The sequence below is a fragment of the Elephantulus edwardii genome, unplaced genomic scaffold, assembly GCF_000299155.1.
Source record: "Elephantulus edwardii isolate Elephantulus edwardi_28Jun2011 unplaced genomic scaffold, EleEdw1.0 scaffold00258, whole genome shotgun sequence".
Taxonomy (NCBI): domain Eukaryota; kingdom Metazoa; phylum Chordata; class Mammalia; order Macroscelidea; family Macroscelididae; genus Elephantulus; species Elephantulus edwardii.
Window position 1 is genome coordinate 3753269 of NW_006400008.1, and position 20584 is coordinate 3773852.

The following is a 20584-nucleotide window of genomic DNA, read 5'->3' on the forward strand; positions in this document are numbered from 1 at the left end:
TATTATGGGAATTAGTTTTGTGTTGTGGTTGCTGTTGATGGCAGTTTCCCATTGTGGAGTCAGCAGAGGTTTGTGGACTTTCCTAGCCTTTGAATTTTACTTTGCCATGTGGATGGACAGTAATATGAGAACATGGCATGCTAGCCTATCCAGAAGGGGATTGGCTAGTCTCATCAGTACAGAAGGGGATTGGCTAGTCTTGCAAGTACACAGGTGGACTGACTAGTCTCACCATCATACAAAGACAATGGTCTCACCATTAAATTGAGCAGATTCAGCAGCAGAAAGAAAGATCTTCCCCACCAGCAAAAGAAAAACCAAGAAAATGTAGTATGTCCTTTGGCACCAGACAGACTAGGAGGGTCTATGGGAAAGGCAGTCATAGCAGCCAGAGTAGAGAATCAGAAACCGGACATGACATGGAGAGCCAGAGACCTGGCATGAGATGAGACATTGAGACTGCTATGATATTGGAACTGGAGCTGAGAGACTTTGCCCAAGTTTGTTGGACAGTTGGAGGTTGTTGCCATTGTTGCTGTTTACCATCGAGTCAGAACCAATCCATAGCTAATTCTCAAGAGAATTTTCCAAGGTAGTTAATCATAGAGGAGGAGATTGCCCAACCTTCTCCCGAAGAGCATCTGTATGCCTTCAAACTGTATGACTTCAGAATTACAGCACAGTTTCTTACCATTGAACCACCATAGCCTATTATGAAGGGTCATAATTCCCAGTACTGAAAACTTTGTAACACTGCCCAAAGGCACAAGGCTCAAGGTTGAGCTACTCACTAGCATATTTTGGAAGTTGTCCTAACTATATTCTGTACTAACCTTGATTATAATCATTTTACTTCACCAATATGGTTCTGTGCTGTCTATGAGCTATTCCATCGGCATTTGGATCCAGTAAAGCAGGAAGACTGGCATTAGGATGAATAGAAAAAGATGTGGGGGACAGGTCTAACCTCATGGGAATTGAACTTGTGTTGTTGATGCTGTTGCCAAGGACAGTTCCCCTTTTTTAACATTGGTAAAGGTCAGATATAGCCGTCCCCACATGACCCCTGCTCTTTTTACAAGGTTGGACTTGGCCGTCCCCATGTTGTCCTTGCTCTTCTTAAAAACAATTACCAAGATTTCTATATTCCTTTTTTCTTAGTGTATAAAATGAAATTATAATATACCTCTCTAACTACAAGACAATAATGTCTTGAGAGGTAATGAAATGCTTTCTTAATAGAAATTAAACACAAATAACCTCATAATTGCCTTATATCTAGATGTATTTAATGCATTTAATGCCCTTTAGTCCACTTCTAGCAATGATAATTGCTTATTAAAGAACAGTAACACTTAAAATTTACCTTTTAAGAGTTTTTTGCTTCGTCATTATTTTCCTTAGCAAAGGTAACTGTACCAAAATACTTATATTCACATATGCCTCTCTGCAGAATTTTAGCCTATTTAAAAACACATCTATACTTATATATAATTTTAAGCAATTCTTGAGTCCCATCTTTTAAACATCTCATTTCTCTACATGTACTTATTTTATTTTCATCCTCAATAAAAGAAGTTTATAGTCTCTGAAAACATGCAGGATGGTCAGCTACAAGTTGATTCCAACTCAACAAAACGTAACAATATAAATATAGGTACTAAAGCATGATATACTACATGGTCACCTGCCTTTCTATGTTTGAAAAGGATGCATTTTTTTTTCTTTTTAACAATTTTATGTACTGATATTTGCAATATAATCGTGAAGGTGTACCTTGTTAGTTGCTGTTTTTAGGTGCTGTTGGGTAACTCCAGTTTTACAACAATCCTCTGAAACCCTACCCAGCCCTGCACTGTCCTCACAATCTCTACATGTTTAAGTCCACTGTTACCGTCACTGTGTCAGTCCTTCTAATTGAGAATCTTTCTGTCCTTTGCTGACCTACTATTCCAAACATGATAATTTATCTTGCACAAAATGAGCAAAATGAGGGATGTGTGTGTGTGTGTGTGTGTGTGTGTGTGTGTGTATACAAATATAGTATACATGCATGCTAAATCCAAAACCAAACTCTCCACCATTGGGTCAATTCTGCCTCATAGTCATCCAATAAAATAAAGAAAACTACTTCTTATGGTTCCCAAGGCTGTAAATATTTATGAAAGCAAACTGCCTCAATACGATTCATTGCAAATGGAATGGAATGTTAGCTATGGTAGTAGAAGTATTCCACAAAATACCACAACCATATATTTAGGAAAACTCCCTGACACCACATACAACACACAAATTGTATAAGCTGCAGCGTGTAATAACTAGTAGAGCCTCTAAATCCCAACTCATATTCACACCCTCCAAGAGCAATCTTGGTCAATTCCATGCACACAGTCCGTTAATCTTCTTCCACCTATGACTGGAGGAGAGCAACTACTACATATGGTAGAATTCCAATATTATAAAACAGGATCAAGTAATGTCACACATTTTTTCAGGTCACTTCTTACTTAAAATTTCAATTATGTCTACTATTTGGACATTCTTTGAATTCAATGCAAAATGAATTTTCATCAAATGTTATAGTGAATTCAAAAATTAACTCTAGAAAAATTTAAGCTGTTCCAACACTTGGCCCCTGGTACCTAACAGGCATCATTATTGAGTAAAGTTACTCTAAACTATACCATTTTTAAATAAAGCTAATCTTAACCTTTTTTTAGGTGGAAGAACACAATAATTTCCCCTCCACATAATCTTTTAGTTCAAATCCTTACAGGGCCACCTATTAGCTATACAACCAGGGGCAAATTGCTTAATTATATGTAAAATAGATACAATATTAATATCTATCCATGTAGTCACTAGAGGATTACATGAGGTATCACACACAAAGTGCTTGTCAGAGTAACTCCTGAGTAATGTTCATTATCATCACCATTATTACATATTCAGCCTAGATACTGTGAAGTGTTCATGAAATATAAAACATGATTCCTGTGAGTGTTCATTGAAACTAATAAAATTTAATAATGAAAAAAAACATGATTCCTGCATGGATAGATGGGTATATGGAGCTTAAAACGTCAATCCAGAAAGGTTTTGCTAATTTTTTTAAAGACAAAAAATATCTAGATATCACCACACTCTACCTCTTGGCACCATCAAATTTCTTTAATGTCTAAATACTTCCACATACACTGGAATTTCAGAACAACTTACTATTGTAATCACATAACATCTTAGAATATGGTAAGAAAGAATACTGTTTTATTGAGGTTTCTGAGCAGCACAGAAAAAATAATACCTATTGGCTTATCTTTTTTAATGGTATTGATGATAACAACATACTTGTGTTTTTCATGCAAGAGGTGCTCTGAGTTTTCTAATTTTACATGTCCATGAGTAATGGACAAGAAGAGTCAACTTAAGCCAAAATCTTAGCAAGAAAGGGGACATTTGATATCTATTGCAAGCATTGTATCCTTTCACAATACTTATTCGATCCATAGGGAGAGCAAATAATCTGAAAAAGTGGACTACATGACAAAGGACACAGCAACTGGATTAGAGGAAAATCACTGATAATCTGTTAATCTGTACATAGCATCATTTTGCTAGCTGAAAGCAAAGAGGATTGAGATGTTTACAGATGAAGATCAAAAAGCATAATCTTAATTGTGGATCATGCCTCAATATAAAAAAATCTTCACAAATGAACCAAGCAACATCTCAATAAATGGATTTAATTGTACTTGGATTCACATCAATGTCCATCGAAGGAGCAGTCAAGAAATCACAGCAAGTTTTGCCATAAACACATCAGCTACCAAGGGCCTCTGTAAAGTACTAAAGATCAAAGGTGTCATAGGACAAAGTTATGCCATAGCATTTATTTCCCAGTGGTGAGAATCTTTGTTTTCTTGATTCTTACCACTGGGCCAATGGGAAAGTTAGATACTAAATTAAAAAGACCAAAGATAACTGATGTCTTTGAACTATGCTATTGATGAATAATAGTGAAAAAGCCATGGCATGCCAGAACAAACATGTGTCTTAGAGGAAGAGGTATAGACAGAATGCTCCTTAGAAGCAAAGATGGTAAGACTTGTCTCATGTGCTTTGGACATGTTATTGGACGGAATCATCCTTTACCAAGGATATAAGGCTTGATAAAGTGGTGAGTCAGATAGAAAGAGAACCTTCATTGTGATCAATTGGAACTACAACAACAGGCTCTAGCATAGCAATAATTATGAGAAATCATGAAACAGGGCAGTGTTTTATTCTATTTGCTATGAATTCAACTTACTGTCTTTGCATGAAAACAACTTAAGCTAACGCTCCATTGTGTTTCTGAGGCTGTAAATCTCATGGTAAGAGATTTGCTATCCCTTTCCCCAGGGCCACTGGTGAAGTGAACAGCCAGAGAGCTGGGACGTTTGGGTTTGCAATGCAGCTCTCTATATAGCTTCCTTGTCTGTTATGAGTTGGATAAATTCAATGGAAGCTAACAACAACAAAATATCTCATCATTTTCAAAATTCAATTTGCACTAAAACTCTTTACATCTCATTTCAAAGAAACAACAGAAATAAGAAGATTATGAATGGCAGATGGCCACTTTGAGCCTTTTAACCCTTTCTGCTAAAACTCCACTTAACATAGAATAATCAACATTGAATCATATTCATCTCAGTTTCTGATTAATCCTCTTTTAACATTGTAAATAAAATATCTTATACAGAGCAGGCTTCAAAGCTGTTGTATACAGGGTTGCTATGAGTCGCAGGTGACTCAATAGCACATAACAACATAATGAATCAAACAACGAAGTGTAAAGAAGTTGGAAGTTTCAGATCTACTATACTCAAGGTCTTTGGAAGCAGGAGTGGCATCCACTTCCTAAACAACATCCCTCTGGAAACTCTATGAACTTCGATAAATGACAATAATTAAAAAAAGGCTTCAGGCCTTTGTTCATAGAGTTATTGTGGGTCATGCTCAACTCAATGGCAATCAACAAAAGCACTCAAGCTCAGAAAAAATTATCAAGAAAAGACTATACTAGAGCTTTCCAACTTCTTTAGCTCCAATCCATCCAGAGACAAACAACAAACTCTCCTCTAGTTATTATGCTTCATTATCCTCAAGGATATAATTTTCAATTTAGTGTTAAGAAAGATGGTAAAATGTCAAATGAACTAAAGAACAGGGTAAGAAAAAATTTCCACTACAGAAATTAATAAATATACAAATGATTTTAATTAAAAATCTGGAGAACACCAATGTCTCTAAAATATAGTGAAATATTGTTTACAAATTATCTTATTGTACATTGAATTATTTCTATTTTGGGGGGAGTTGGTAACACAAATGATAAAAATTGACTACCAATCTTTTCTCACTATTCTCCAATTATTCCAGTAATTCATCTTCATCTCTAGCCACAACTTGGTCTAGCCTTCTCTCTAAAATGTGTGCACCTGTCAATAGTAAGAGAAGATTTCAAGATAACAGATTAACCCCCCCCAAAAAAATAATAATATAATCAGACATTTTCTTTGCACCCAAAACAAAATTCTGGTCCAAAAATTCCAATCTATCTGCACACACATGTTTATTGTGGCTTTGTTAACAGTAGCAAAGAGCTGGAAACAAACCAAGTGACTATCTACAAATGAATGGATAGAGAAGCTCTGGTATATTCACACAATGGAATACTATGCAGCATTTAAAAAACAAGGAACTCATGACATATTATGCAAAATGGATGACGCTGGAGGACGTTATGCTGAGTCAAATATCTCAGTCGCAAAAGGACAAATATTGCATAGGGCCACTGTTGTAAAACAGGACTGACATAAGGGTTGAGAGAATACAGAAAAGGAGGTGAGGAATGATGTATATTCCATTGAAACAGATGAGGGAGAGAACTGTTTAAAAGGGATGTATAAATGGGTATTCTTGTCATTACAGAATTCCAGAGTGAAGGCAGCATAGTGGAATGGACTTGGGGGGGAGGGATTGCATAACAATGAGAGTTTTTCTTTTTCTTTTCAAAGAGAAAAGTGAATTGGCAGGGAGAAAAGTGCAACAATTAATGACTGGAAACCCTAAGTCTCTGTAAACTTTCATTTAAGTTAATAAAAAAAAAAACAAAAAAATAATTTCAATCTATCCTGAATAACAGTTTACAAGTTTATTTAATATTTATTTATTTATTCACTGTTGGTGGGAGTGTAAAATGGTGCAACCCCTGTGGAAAGCAGTATGGCGCTTTCTCAAAAAGTTGCAAATAGAGATACCATTTGACCCAGCAATTCCACTACTGGGAATATACCCTGAAGAGACCATAGCTGACATCCAAGCAGATATATGCACTCCCATGTTTATTGCAGCTTTGTTCACAATAGCAAGGAGTTGGAAACAACCTAAGTGCCCATCAAAAAACGAATGGCTAGAGAAGCTGTGGTGTATTCGCACAATGGAATACTATGCTGCATTAAAAAATAAGGAACTCATGCAATATTATTCAAAATGGTTGACTCTGGAGAACATTATGCTGAGTGAAATATCCCAGTCACAAAAGGACAAATATTACATGATGCCACTGTTGTAGAATGGGACTGTCCTTGGGGTTGGGGAGAGACTGAGTAAGATGGGTTCAATAATGTATACTGCACTGAAACAGAGGAGGGAGAAAACTGTTTAAAAGAGATATATGACTAGGTATTTCTGTCATCACAGGAGTCTAGAGCGAGGGCTACATGGTGGGGGGGACCTGGGGGAGGGTTTGTAAAACAATGAAAGAATCCTTTCTTTTACTTTTACATAATTTTTTGACTCATGTACTTATAACTTGTTAGTCAAATTTGTGTCTTCTAGGTTGCAACACCCCCATGATACGTCTTCAAGGATATGAACATGTATGGCTAAGCACAATCAATAAGAGTGCATCTAAATTCCAAATTCAATCTCCATAATAGTCTATGTGTTTTCTACTGCCAAAGGGACCCTTTAGAGTAGTGAGAGAAGATCTTCACCCTGAAACCCACAGCGTCCCTTTTCAGCAGGAAGTAGCTAAGAGAATATGCCATCCCCTTTTCCTTATGAATCAGGGTGAAGTCTCTCTCAGGGAGGAGTGATAGGGAATGGCAAAGGACACACCAACAAAGGAGATTAATCAGAACTGACTTTGACAAGCACTGTGGCAATTGGACAATTAAAACAGACATTCGGATGGTGGGGAAGAAGAACAAACTGGGGAGGAGGGTGGAGAGAATGGTGCGGCAATGAAGGAGAGAAAGCCCAGAATCCCTGTGAGTGTTCATTGAAACTAATAAAATTTAATAATAATAATAAAAAAACAAGTTTATTTAATGGCCTTGTATTTATTGTGTCTCAGAAGAACGATGTGGTAATATATACCAAAACATAAGGTATGACAAGCTGAAACTGTAAGGCACCCAGTTCTGTTCTGACACACAGGGCCACCAGGAGTAGGAATCAGCTGCACTTTAACTGGGTTTTAGTTACCACTCTTTTATTACGGTATAACTGTTTCAAGAAATTCCCAGCATTTCTAAGAACTTGATAGTCAACTAACTACATAGTTTTAGGTTATATTCCCCAAATATTTAATAGTCAGCTATTCCTTCACTAAATTTATTTAGTAAATGTCTGTGAAAACTGAAGAGTGAAGACTACCAGCTGTAAGTCTCTGTCTCAACTTCTCCCGAAGTGAAACTTTGAGTCAACTGGGTAAGCGAGAATTTTTCTGTTTTTAAGCTTACAAAGCCAGGTACCTACTATGGTTTCTGAGAGGAGGAAATGCTACTGTTGTTTGTCACCACATTCACAGACCCTTTTGCAGACTATACAGTCTATCAGACAGCATAAGGCCAAGTTCAGGAAGATCTTCAAGAGCAGACAACATCATAGTTTACATGTTTGAGCGTGCACACACCAGCACACATACGCGTACTCACGTCTGCGCCTGGGGTGCCAGGCTTGCCCGGAGCTCCTGGTTTTCCTGGTTCTCCAGCAAGACCCTAAGCGAGGAGAGACCCAGAGGACGGGGGGGAAAGGTGCAAAAATTAGCCCCTTCGGATTCACACAGCTACAAAAAAGAGCTAAGGGAGGCAGTTACAGTGCAAAGGTGACAATCAGCTTACCGGAGGACCTGGGGGACCCTTTGGACCTCGTTCACCCTAGAGTAAGAGAGAAAGAAAGAACATAAGGGAGAGGACCTTGAAACCATCTGGAAGAATATCATCACTACAAAGTGGAAGGAAGATGAGGGGCAGTTCTAGACCAAGGGCACGTCTATTCACCCCCTCTCCCCACAAAGTCCCAGAGCTGCTAGGAACCATCCCCCAACTTGACATAACAGGTCTTGCCATGTCCCCTTACAGAGTAACTTGGAGAAAGGGTGGGTGGGAGCAGCAGAAATGGAGGAGCGGAGGGGGCCTGGAAAGGAAAACTTACATCGATGCCATCAATGCCTGGAACTCCAGGGGGCCCAGGGGGGCCTGGGGGGCCCTGTACACCCGGGGGTCCTCTCTGCCAAAAGACACATGGGTTAATGGAGCAATTGGGAAATGAGCCTCTGGGTTTAATCAGTGTCCTGAAATGCCTCCTGGACTCAGTATTTACCCTGGGTAGGTCGGCTAGATTTTTGAAATCCAGATATTAAATGTGTCACAAAAATTCAAATAAGCGCAGGTTTCAGCTCCACAATATTTTGAAAGACGCTAAATGCTGGAATTGAACAGAATCAACTGTTGGCTGCGGGAGAGGGCTTCACAAGGCCTCTGTCCCAAGTGGGCCCGAGAAGAAGGGAAGCCTCTCTTTAAAGGGGATTCAAAAATGGAAATAGGGCTCGATTTAATCAGTAATTGGAGGTCAATGCTAGGATCAAAATAGAACAGCCAAGAATAAAGATGTTGTGAACCTGCTGGGTCACAGCCATTTTTGGTAAAGCTTTATGTCCAGTAAATTCTGGGGGAATAGTTGTGTAGAAAAGGGTTTTGGAAAGGAAAGTGGAGCAGAAAGGCTAAGACAACCGGAGTCTGGCCTCATTTCAGACTGACCTGCAGTGACACTCCCTTGCATCAAGTCTTTGCACCTCTCTTCAAAAAGACACCAAATTTTAGGGTGACCCTAAAGTGTGCCCTCTTATATCGCTTGCAAACAGCTAAGCTTTGATGGTGCTGGAGGCAATGCTGGCGTTGAAAATACTATGAACTTACGGCTTAGGGAATGTGGGACTTCCCCCTCCCCTTCTCTTCTGAGTTAAAAAAAAAGGCAAGAAAAAACTCTTTCATAAAGGGGAAACTTTGTTTTTCTAAACTCCAAGGACCAGACAGGTTACAATGGGGTCTTTGTAAATGAAACCTCAAACCACTGCTCAGCTCACCCACCCCCGCAGGGTCCCCTCCGGCACAAGAGGGAGGAGGCACAAGAGGGAGGAGGCGCCTGAGGTTGCTCCAAGCTGCTAAAAACATGCTGAGGGCCAGAAACCCACTTCAGTCTCAGAACTGCAGCAGGCTAGCAGCGGGTACCTTTTACTGCAGACTTGTGGAGCTGGAGGAGCTGGGAAGGGATACCACTAGCCTCAATTCCCACATCCTCTACTAAGGCCTGCTCAGCATTGGGATGGGAGAGGGAAAGGGGAGATAAGAAGTAACATACAATAAAAACTAAACTCCAGATCCCAGCCACCTGGGCGCCATAAGCACCCTGGGCTGCAGTGTTAGCACCCAGGTGGTAAAGGGGGCATTGTTTCCTGGAGCAAAGGACCATTTCAGTGCGACCCTGGCAGAAGTGCCAGGAGTAGTCGATTTATACACTGAGAGGCTGGAGAAAGGGCCTCCCCACCTCACACACGGGGGCTACACCTCCACCTTACCTAGTGTGCAAAGTACAAACACTTCCCGCCTCTGCTTACCTGCTCGGTGGGCTGAGTGGGCTGCAGGGGACAAGGGAAGAGAAAAAGAAAAACCAGGGAGAAGGTAAGAAAAGTCTCTCCCTCCCCTAAACTCGCGCACAACTTACTTGCGCCACGCACAGGCAGAGCATGGTTAAGAGCAGTCGCAGCCCAAGGGCTCCGCGGTCCCGCAGGGTCCAGGCCATGCCCCCCACAGTCTGCAGATTTCCCTGCTCTTTCTTTGCCTCCTGCCGCCCCTCTAGGCTTTCAGACTAGCCACAGGCATCAAGGGGCACTTTGCCCCCCTGCAGAAAGCGTCTCTGAGAGCAGAGGTTGCAGAGATGCCCGGCCAGAGAAGCCCAGGTTCCTCCTGTTTATGAAGGGTCTGGGAGAGGGTCCTGGGGATTGGAGGAAAGCTTGCAGGCCAGAGAGGACGGATAAAATGACAACAGTCCCTCTTAACCCTTTACCCACTGGGTCAGGCATGAGCGCGTCACTCTGCACTCCCATTATCTGCCAATGCACCCTCTCTTCATCCTCTGAGCCTCACAGATGTGGGAAGGCAGAGAGGGGCAATCGCAAACAACTGAACAGGGTAAGAAGGAGACACTCAAGGAGGTTTCCCCTCTCAGGACCGTGGATGGGATCTGTGCTTCTTTAAGGCTGGTCTGGTTGATACAAAAGAGTCCTCCTGGACTCTTTAAAGAAGCCAAGTTGAGTAGCTAGGGAAAGTGAGGCTGGACAGAAGCAGCTTTTTCACGGGGCCAAGGAACTTACCGGTGGCCTGACTGGAAGCTCATGGCAAGTTTCTCTCCTGGGTCGTAGTGGGTCACAATGAATCAGCATCCACTGAAGTTCAAACTGAAGAAAGACAGTAGCCAGTCAGTTGAGGTTCAATGGGAAGGGAGAAGACGAGTGGGAAACAGAGGTGGGTTTGTATATGTGGTCCAATCCCTAAGTGGCTGGAGACTGTATTGAAATGGTTGAACTCAGTGAGCAGAATGGCTTCTTTTTCCATTATTAAAAGTTTCCCCATGGAATTGGGCTAAAAGCTCTACCCAAGTTTCTCTGATCATTGAACACAGAAGTCTTGAGCTCTGCTTTACTCCAACAGCCTGTGACACAGAAAACTGGCACTATATATATAGTTTGATTCTGGTTCTCACTATGACCTTAGAAGACAGATTCTATTAAAAATTAGGCTAAGGGAGTACAAGGAGCTTTCCGAGTTTTAAACCAGAAAGTATCAGTCTTTTTTAACTCCACAAATAATATATGACCTTAGAGGATAGAAGGAAAGTTGGAGACAAACCTAAGGGAAGAGGTAGTAATGAAGAGGACAAGTGGAAGCCAGTTTCCTCTGGCACTGAAGGAAATGGACATTTTAGAAAGGACGTTCTCCATTAAGTAGTTGAAGCTTAAAATGTAGAAAGAGAAAGAACAGGAAAATGGAACAAACAAGGGAGTGATAGCTCAGATTCAGGAAAAAAATTTTAAAAAAGAAGAAAGAGTACAAAAAGGAAAGGGGGAAAGAAAAACTTCTCTTTTTTTTTTATAATATTGTTTGTTATTTGAAGAGATGTAGAAGTTCCTGCTGTTGTAGTTGTTGGTTGTTGTAGCAAGCTCCAACACACAGGGAACCCTGCTGCATCTTGTGCAGTCCTCACACTCTGCAGAGGGTGGCAGGGGTTGTCCAGCCCCTGAGGGTCTTCCTCGCCTTTCCAGACCCTTCTTTTCCAAGCATGATGTCTTTTTTCCCAAGGACATGCTAGATTCTTTACATTTTAACACATTCTAAAGGAGAAAGTAGAAGAGACAGAGCAAGGGAAGTGTTGCCAGGTCCAGGGGGAGGGGGGGAAAGTCTCAGGTAATAAAGAAAACCAAAAAAACTCGACCAGCAGACCTCACAGGAAGCCTCTTACTGTGCTAAACCCCCTTTTTTGAATAGGTTCCTGACCAAGCATTTTAAATAGTCTTTGACCAATTGGTTCTCCTAGAATTTTCAGATGACTAAGCATCCTAGTTGTGAATCTAAATATTGCCTCTTTGCTTTCATCGTATAGTGATCTCTGTTCCATCCTATCTGCCAAAGGAATTCTTGATCTTCTGGGTCTAGAATTAAGTTAGTGGCTTCCCCCCACAGCCCCCGTCATTATGATAGCATCAAAGTTGAGACTACTGAGTGGGAGGTCAAAATTGGAATGGTTGAAGCAATAAGTTCATCTCTTCTGTCTGTAAAGAAAGAGAAAGCTAGAAAAAAGTAAGTTTTCCTTTTTTTAAGAAAGTAAAATTAATATACCTACTCTTCATTTATTGACTGTCTCTTTATAGGGCATTTCAACAATTGATAGCTTCTTCTTGTTGTTGTTGTAATGTGCCATTGAGTCACTTGTGATGCATCATGACTCATAGTGACCCTGTCTACAACAGGCCTGAACCCTGCTCTATCCTGTCCCAACCTTATTGTCTCTGACACACTCATTCCCATTACCCCTGTCACTGAATCAGTCCATCTCATCAAGGGTCTTCCTCTCTTGCACTGTCTTTCCACCCTTCCAAATATGATGTCCCTCTCCAAGGACTGGTCCTTCCTTGAAAAATGCCCAAAATATGTCAGATTCCTCAGAATCCTTGCCTCCAAGGAGCACCCTGGTCTCACCCTCTCTAGAACGAACCTATTTGTTCTCCTAGCAGTCCGTGGTATATTCAATACTCCTCCAGCACCACAGCTCAGAGGCATCAATTCCCTTTCTAATCATCCCTAGTCATTGTCCAGCTTTCCAATACATAGCAAGTAATTGCAAAGACTATGGCCTGGACCAGGTGCACCTTAGTCTCCAGACTGACATCATTGCTCTTTAGTACTACGGAGAAGTCCCTGACAGCAGACTTTCCCAATGCAGTAATGAAAAATCTACTATCTGCCTGTTTTTCACATTACTATATGCATCCTGCAGTAGTAAACACCAGGAAACAAGGCAAAAGCAGTACACACTGAGCTGCTTATGGCTATGTGTCAACTTGACTGGGCCATGATTCTCAGTGTTTTGATATAATGTAATGATCCAATTTGGCAGTCACATAATGATATAACTTAGAAGTTATATAATAATGTAATTTGACATGAAGAAATGTTCAAAATCCCTAGCTCTAAAAGAGATGCAAATCAAAACAACTATGAGATATCATCTTATCTCAGTAAGAATAGCAAAATTTAACAGAATAGCAAACATCAAATGCTGGCGAAGTTGCGGAGAAACTGGAACCCTTATTCACTGTTGGTGGGAGTGTAAAATGGTACAACCACTATGGAAGACTGTATGGCACTTTCTAAAAAAGTTGCAAATAGAAATAACATTTGACCCAGCAATTCCCCTACTGGGAATTTACCCTAAAGAAACCATAACCGCCACCCAAGCAGATAGATGCACACCCATGTTTATTGCAACTTTGTTTGCAATAGCAAAGATCTGGAAACAACCCAAGTGCCCACCAACAAACAAATGTATAGAGAAGCTCTGGTATATTTCCACAATGGAATACTATGCTGTACTGAAAAACAAAGAACTCATGAAATATTATACAAAATGGATGATCCTGGAGGACATTATGCTGAGTGAAAAATCTCAGTCACAAAAGGACATATATTGCATAGGGCCACTGTTGTAAACCGGGAAGGCAGAAAAGGAGGGGATGAATAATGTATATTGCATTGAAACAGATGAGGGGGAGAACTGTTTAAAAGGGATATATAAATGGGTATTATTGTCATGACAGGAGTCCAGAATGAAGGCTGCAAGGTGGAGTGGACAAGGGGGGAGGGATTGCATAACAATGAAAGAGTTTTTCTTTTAGTTTTCAAGGAGAAGAGTGAATTGAGGGGGAGGGGGTAGGCAGGGAGAAAAGTGCAACAGTGAATCAATGGAAACTCTAAGTCTCTGTAAACTTTCATTAAAATTAATGAAAAAAAAGAAAAAAGAATGTAATTTGGTGGTTATATAATAATGTAGCCATCTTTCATTGTGTGATCTGATGTGCCCATCCTCCATTTTAACATTATGCCGATGTTTTCAATAAAGCCCTGGTCTTTGAAAACCATCCATGTCAATAATGAGTGGGAATCCATTAAATTTTTATGTTTCTGTAGTAAATTTCCTTGCTACATGATTCTGGATATCGTGGAGTTTCCCCCTTTCTCCATTATTCTTGCCACTATACAAGCTTCTTTCTCTAAAAGATGTGGACATCTGAAATTGAGCAGATTTTTTTTAAGTGAGCTAAAGCAAACTTATTTTTTTAGAATGTTGTTCTTGTTAGGTGTCGTCAAGCTGACTACAACTCATAGCACCTCTATGAACAATGCATCTGAACCTTTCCCTACCTTGTGCTTTCCTCAGGACCTCTGACATGCTCTACTGTTACAGTCACTGTATTATTCTATCTTGTTAGGGGTCTTCCTCTCTTTCTCTCATCCCCTACCTTTCCCAGCATGTTATTGTTTCCTAAGGACTGGCCTCTGCTGACAATATGTTCTAAGCATATTCACCATCTGTAGAATTATGCTGATTGGTGTAAACCATGCTATTATAGTGTACTGATATCCTCCAAGGGACCTGCTTTCCAAACCACATAATATCTTGTGTTGAGGAAATCAACTAAATACTCAATTTTTATTCTAAATTGTCTTATTGGTATTGGATGTCATTGAATGGACTCATAACAACCTTATAAACAGCAGGTCAAAATCTTGCTTTATCCTGAGCCTTTCTCACAGAACGGTTTGAAAGGGATTTTTATTTGGTTTCCTTCTAAATTATCAGAAGAAAATTTTCAAAAGGAAGATGAAAGAAAGAACAGAAGAAAATTTTCCTTAATGATTTCTAAATACCTGGCACTCCATCAAACGATTGTTTGAAGTAGTTCACAAATGGGTAGACTGGGACATGGAGGGTAAATAATTGGCCACAGGTGACACCGTAAATGGTCGAGCTGGCATTCCACACGTGCTGGACTCTGAATCAAGGGCTTTCTCTGTTATACCGCTCAGCCTCCCCAAAGAAGCATGCTGTGTCCAGTGTGAACTATAACTTTCTAAACAGGTAACCAAAGTATTTGATGATGGAGTGTTTATATTAAAGATGAATAGGGCGGGTAAGATGGGTTCTAGAAATGAGAGCTCTGCAAGCTTGTGTCCAGCATCTGCTAGCAAGCCTTTGAACTCACCAGAGAAACATTTAGCAGAATTCAAACCATTCTCTGTATGAGTGTCTCTATTTCTATGATGAAATAGATTCAGAAGCAAATCCATTAGTGTGTCTTAGAAAACTGATAGCTGTTTCTATATGCAGTTTCTTACTCACGTGTACAAACAAAATATCACTGCAAAGAAGGATGATTCTTTTTTCTCGATAACCAGATACAAATTATACCAGAATAAGACATGGCACTGCCTAGCTAATCCTCAAAAGAAAAGAAAAGAAAGGACTCTCAAAATTGTATCCATTAAGTCATTTGTGATAGTTAACATGAACTAGACATGCATTATGTATGTTTGATATTTTGATTCTGAAAAATGATCTCTATCTTAACAACCTTGAAAACCTTTAGTTATCTGACTAGCCAGGACATTCATATCCTTTTGTCTAAGTCATTCATTAAAGTTACTTACTGCAAATGCAGAGTAATTCATTAAAGCTGTTTCTGCCAAAATGTAATTTGCTCTGGATAAAGTGGTACATCTGTTCAAACATGCAAGCTACACTTGTGGTGCAGGATAATGGAGGCATGAACTGCAATTAATCTGTGAATCTGAACGGCTGGGTTTGCCAAAGGCCATATAGGTCAGAGGTTTTTGAACACATCTGTGCATTAGTATAAACACCAACTATACACTAATGACCAGTTATACAATAATCATTTTCTGGCATGAGATTGGAATTCAATTTCCATGTTAATTATTTTGATGGGAGATTGGCAGAGTGCCTTGGTAAAAGTCACTTTCATTATACACCTAAAATGCTAATTTCCACACATTTCTCATTTTCAAACCTGGAATCATCTTTCCTTTTGAATACTCTGACAAAACTTTTTCATTTAAACAGTATTGAGGCCCCAGTATAAGCCACACACTAAGGAAACATTCTAAAAAAACCCAAAGATCTCTCCCTGCCCACACTGAGTTTACAATCTATAAGACCTGAGAGAAATGTAAATAGAAAAACAAATAGTTGTTGCTTCTATTGAACAGAACATAAAATGCCATAGCAAAACCTATCTTTCTTAACATTAAATGCTGTACCATTGTGTAAAATAACCCAAAGAATAACAACCCAGAAAAACAACAACAAAAAAAATTAAACCTTCATCATTCCACTTTCAGCCAAACAATAGATATGCCATAAGAGGCATTCACATGCTTACAAGAGGAGCAATAACCTCAGGAAGTATTCACTGCCTACAACAATCAACCATACAAAATCAAAAGGACAATATGTACCCAGAAAGAAAGCTCAGAGGCAGACATATATAGGAGAAAAGAATGAAAGGAAGTGAGAGTCAAAGAGAGAAAGTCAGGAGAGTTGTTAGAATGTGGGGAATGTAACTAATACTATAAACAAACATTGTATGAGAGAGAAGAAAGAGAGAAAGAAAGAAAGACAGACCAATTGTTCTGTAAACCTTCACTCAAATGGGAAAATAAAGAGTAGTATACTTTCCCTATTTTGTTTGGTGTGTATAAACCTAATATTACACTAAATTGGACTTTTCCATGCATTACACATTGTAAGATTTCTAGATACAGAATTCTGTTAAAATCCTACTAACCATAAGAGAAAACTGATTTATAGAACTGTAATGTATGTAATGTAGTGTAATGTTTTACATCTCCTCAAACTTGGCATTACTAATTTTTATAGGACTGATCTGATCTGTGATTCATCAGGTTATTGTGAATTGTCCTCAACTCAATAGCACATAACAACAAATGCATAATCCCTTCCCCTAGACTTTACATCATATCACAACAGAAACAGGTTACAATGTTATCTTGATGAGTAACAATAACAGGCTAGAATGATACTTTGATGAGAAAACATTAAAGAAATATGTTTTGGGGCATGTTTTCTACACTTTTAATAGAGCTAATGATTTCTACTTTCATCTTTCTAAGATTTTAAAATAGATAAGTAAGGTAGTTAAGAGAGTTTTAAAGATGAACTATACAACTTTGTTCGGTATTTATGAGAATGACACAAACCTTGACTGAATTGTGATTCATTTTTACAAGTACGTTGTTCTTGTGTACCATAGAGTCAGAATCGACCCATAGCTGACCCTCCAGCGGGTTTTCAGAGGCAGTTATTGCATGGGAGGAGATTGCCAGTCCTTCTCTCATGGAGCAGCTGATGGCCTTGAACAGAGAGCTTTTGGGATTACAACACAGCTTCTTGCCACTAGGCCACCAGAGCTCCCTTTTGCAAATATAAAATGCCCAATATCTAACTTTTTAAAGATACACATTTTTTAAACAGGAGTGAAACCTTTCATTAAATATTTATCTACGTCATTGTCGTCATAGTAGTAGTCGTTGTAATAGTAGTAGTAGTTTTTGTTGTTTTTTATTATAATTATTTATTTGCCTTGGAGTCAAAACTGGTCCATAGTTCATCCTCCAGCACAAAATGCTGGTTCTACGTTAAGAAAGTTCAAGTAAAGCTTCCTTGTTTACTGAACTTGTTGTTGTTATGTGTCATTGAGTCGGCACCAATTCATAGCTGACATTCCAAGAGGAGGCTGTAAACTGCTTGGGAAGAGATTGCCCATCTTTCTCTCACAGAACAGCTGGTGGATTTGAACCACCTGCCTTTGATTCGACAGCACAACTCCTTACCACCAGTCACCAGAGCTCCCTTTTTAATTACTGAGCTGGAAACTCCAACAGTAAATGCTTTTTTGACTACACAAGGTTATCAATGAAGTGCATAAAGTATATAATTTGTGAGTGGGGAGCCCTGTAAAACAGTTAAGATTTTAATAAGTAGAGACAGAAGGTAAATATTCTGTTTTTAAAGAGGAAGTAATAGCAACAAGGCTACTAGTGAGAAGGGATGTATAGACTAAACCAGAGTAGCTGAGGCAGAGTAGCAGTAAAATTCCTTTCCTCACCTTCAATTCTAAGCCAAAAATATTTTAGTATTATTGGGTAAATGACAGTATGTAAGCAAAGTTGTTGGTTGTTCTTTTTTTTTTTTCAACAGAGGTAAAAATTAGAAAAGGCAGACTAATTTTTAAAAGGCATTTTCAAGGATATTCTCTTGTTAGTAATTGCCTGATCCTTTAAGGCAAAAGAAGGCTACATAACAGAACATTAGAAAGTATTATACTCTAAGTTGTTGTTGCTGTTGTGTACTGTAGAGTCAGAACCGACCCTCCAGTGGATTTTCAGAGGCAGTTCATTGCACGGGAGGAGACTGCCCATGCTTCTCCCCCGAAGCAGCGGGTGGCCTCAAACCGAATACCTTCATAATTGCAGTGCAGCTTCTTGCCACTAGGCCACCAGAGCTCAAAGGAAATATACAGATGAGTTCAAATTTGTGTGGGGGTGGAGTGCAGCTACACAAAGGCCACACCTCTTTGGTAGTTTCAATCCTCTTGTGGATCCTCAGGAGCCTCTCCTCTCATACATATGTCTCTTTAGGTATCAAAGACTTTATACATAACTCAAAACCTTTAACTATTGCCTCTCATTTCTCCTCCTCCCATTCTCTCATGTTCTCTTTCCAGTCTTGCCTTTACCACTAACTCTTGTATGGCTCTCCTTTTCCCATGAATATCTTCATTGATTTCTAAAATCAGTGGTCAGTTCTCAGTCTTCATTTTATTTGATCTGTCCACTCTACATGTGGACAGCAAATGGCATTGATTACTCCATTTTCCTCAAATATTTTTTTTCTTTTAACTTTAGGGAAAACATGTTGTCCTCTTCTACATCTTACAATCTGCTCCTTCAACTGACTCTTCCTCGTCTCATCAACCTCTAAATGTTGGTTGTTTCAATGATCAGTCCTAAGACTCAATGAACTGGATAGACTTACATCTATTACTGGATAGACTATTTATTACATGTAAGACTATTACAATCAACATTGGTGATTTCATGCCATTTTATCACTTTAAATACCACACATATAATCACAACTTCCAGAGTTCCATTCCATCTCTCACACTCCAGAAACAGAAATATCGAATTGTCTATTCAATATCTTCACTTGGATATCTAATTTGTTATTTGTAGTGTCATTGTTGTTATTGTTGTTGTTATGTGTTGTCGAGTCAACTGCGACTTATAGCAACCCTATGTACAACAGCCCTAAATCACACTCTATCTCGTGCTAATGTTATGGTCTGTGACACACCTAACCCATTAACACAGTGAATGAATCAGTCCATCTCATCCAGGGTTTTCCTCTCTTGCGTTGTCCCTCCACCCTCCACACATCTCAAATTTGTATGCCCAAAATCAATTCTTGGTCTTCTCACTACAATGTACTCCTTCCAGAATCTTTCCCATTAAAGTAATTGGCAACTTTCTATATTACTCAGACCAAAAATTTTGGTGTCATTTCGATTTTTCTCTTTCTCTTTTTAATTCTACTACAAATACTATTTCCTTTGCCCTCAAAATCTTTCATTCTCATTTGCCATAGAATCGATTCTGACTAATAAGTAAACTGACATTGAATTTCTGAAGCTGTAAATCACACAAAGGGAAATTGTCATCCTTCTCCCTGGGAGCTGCTGTTGGATTTGAACCACCAGACAATCACGGCCTTTGAGTTAACAGTGCAACTCCCTATGCGCTACAGCGCCAAAGCTCCCTGCTTCAAAATCTCTCAGGACCTGAATAAGAGATAATATCCATCAGGAGTACGGCACACGACTTCAAAAACAAAAACATGCATGAAGACCAAAAGACAAAGAGATTGGATGTAGGTAAACCAGAACACTGGAGAGAGAATATAATTAGATATTAGTGTATTGTGAAAAGTGTAATTAATGTCAATGAAAAATTTGAAGGAGATTGTCATATTGGAACCTAATTTACAGTGTAATCTTTCACTAAGACCACTTTGCACCACCCTCATCAACACCACCCTATTCCAAATGGAGATCATGTCTGTTGAAATTATTGCCGTAATCTCTTCCTTGATTGTAGGACTTTTATTTTGCTTTACCTTCAGATTATTGTGAAACAGCAGCCAAGCAAATACATTTTAAAAAGGAAGAACATTTTCTTACCCACCTAAAACCATCTAAGAACCTTCCCCACCAATTCATTTTTATTTATGACATTAATTGCAGTCTCTGCATTGTAACAACCTTCTCACTTCTTCCGTGTGGTTCCTGTTTTCATTAATTCCTTTATACTATTCTTTCCAGAGACCTCGGGTGGCCTAGTGGCAAAAAAACTGTAATGTAATCCCCAGAGAGTGAGCTATGGGTCTGTTTCAACTCAATGGTACAAGACAGCAACACATACCTTCCTGGATTCTGAGCGTTATCACTAAGAAAGAAATTCTGCCCATCCTATAGCATATGCAAGTGCACCAACCGAGCCAGCCAGGAGTCAAACCTGGAATCTTCAAGCAACAAATG

At 39.3% G+C, this 20584-nt stretch overlaps 1 protein-coding gene across 1 annotated transcript in view; it reads right to left on the reverse strand.

Annotated features, from left to right (window-relative positions):
* Positions 1–20584, reverse strand: part of COL9A1 (collagen, type IX, alpha 1) — a 126799-nt gene that overhangs the window by 83324 nt on the left and 22891 nt on the right. The window contains exons 6-10 of the mRNA XM_006899479.1: positions 10706–10789; positions 9950–9970; positions 8488–8562; positions 8175–8210; positions 7989–8051 (exon numbers count right to left, since the gene is read on the reverse strand). Coding sequence (XP_006899541.1) covers positions 7989–8051; positions 8175–8210; positions 8488–8562; positions 9950–9970; positions 10706–10789 — 279 coding nt within the window. The remainder of the gene's footprint in view (positions 1–7988; positions 8052–8174; positions 8211–8487; positions 8563–9949; positions 9971–10705; positions 10790–20584) is intronic.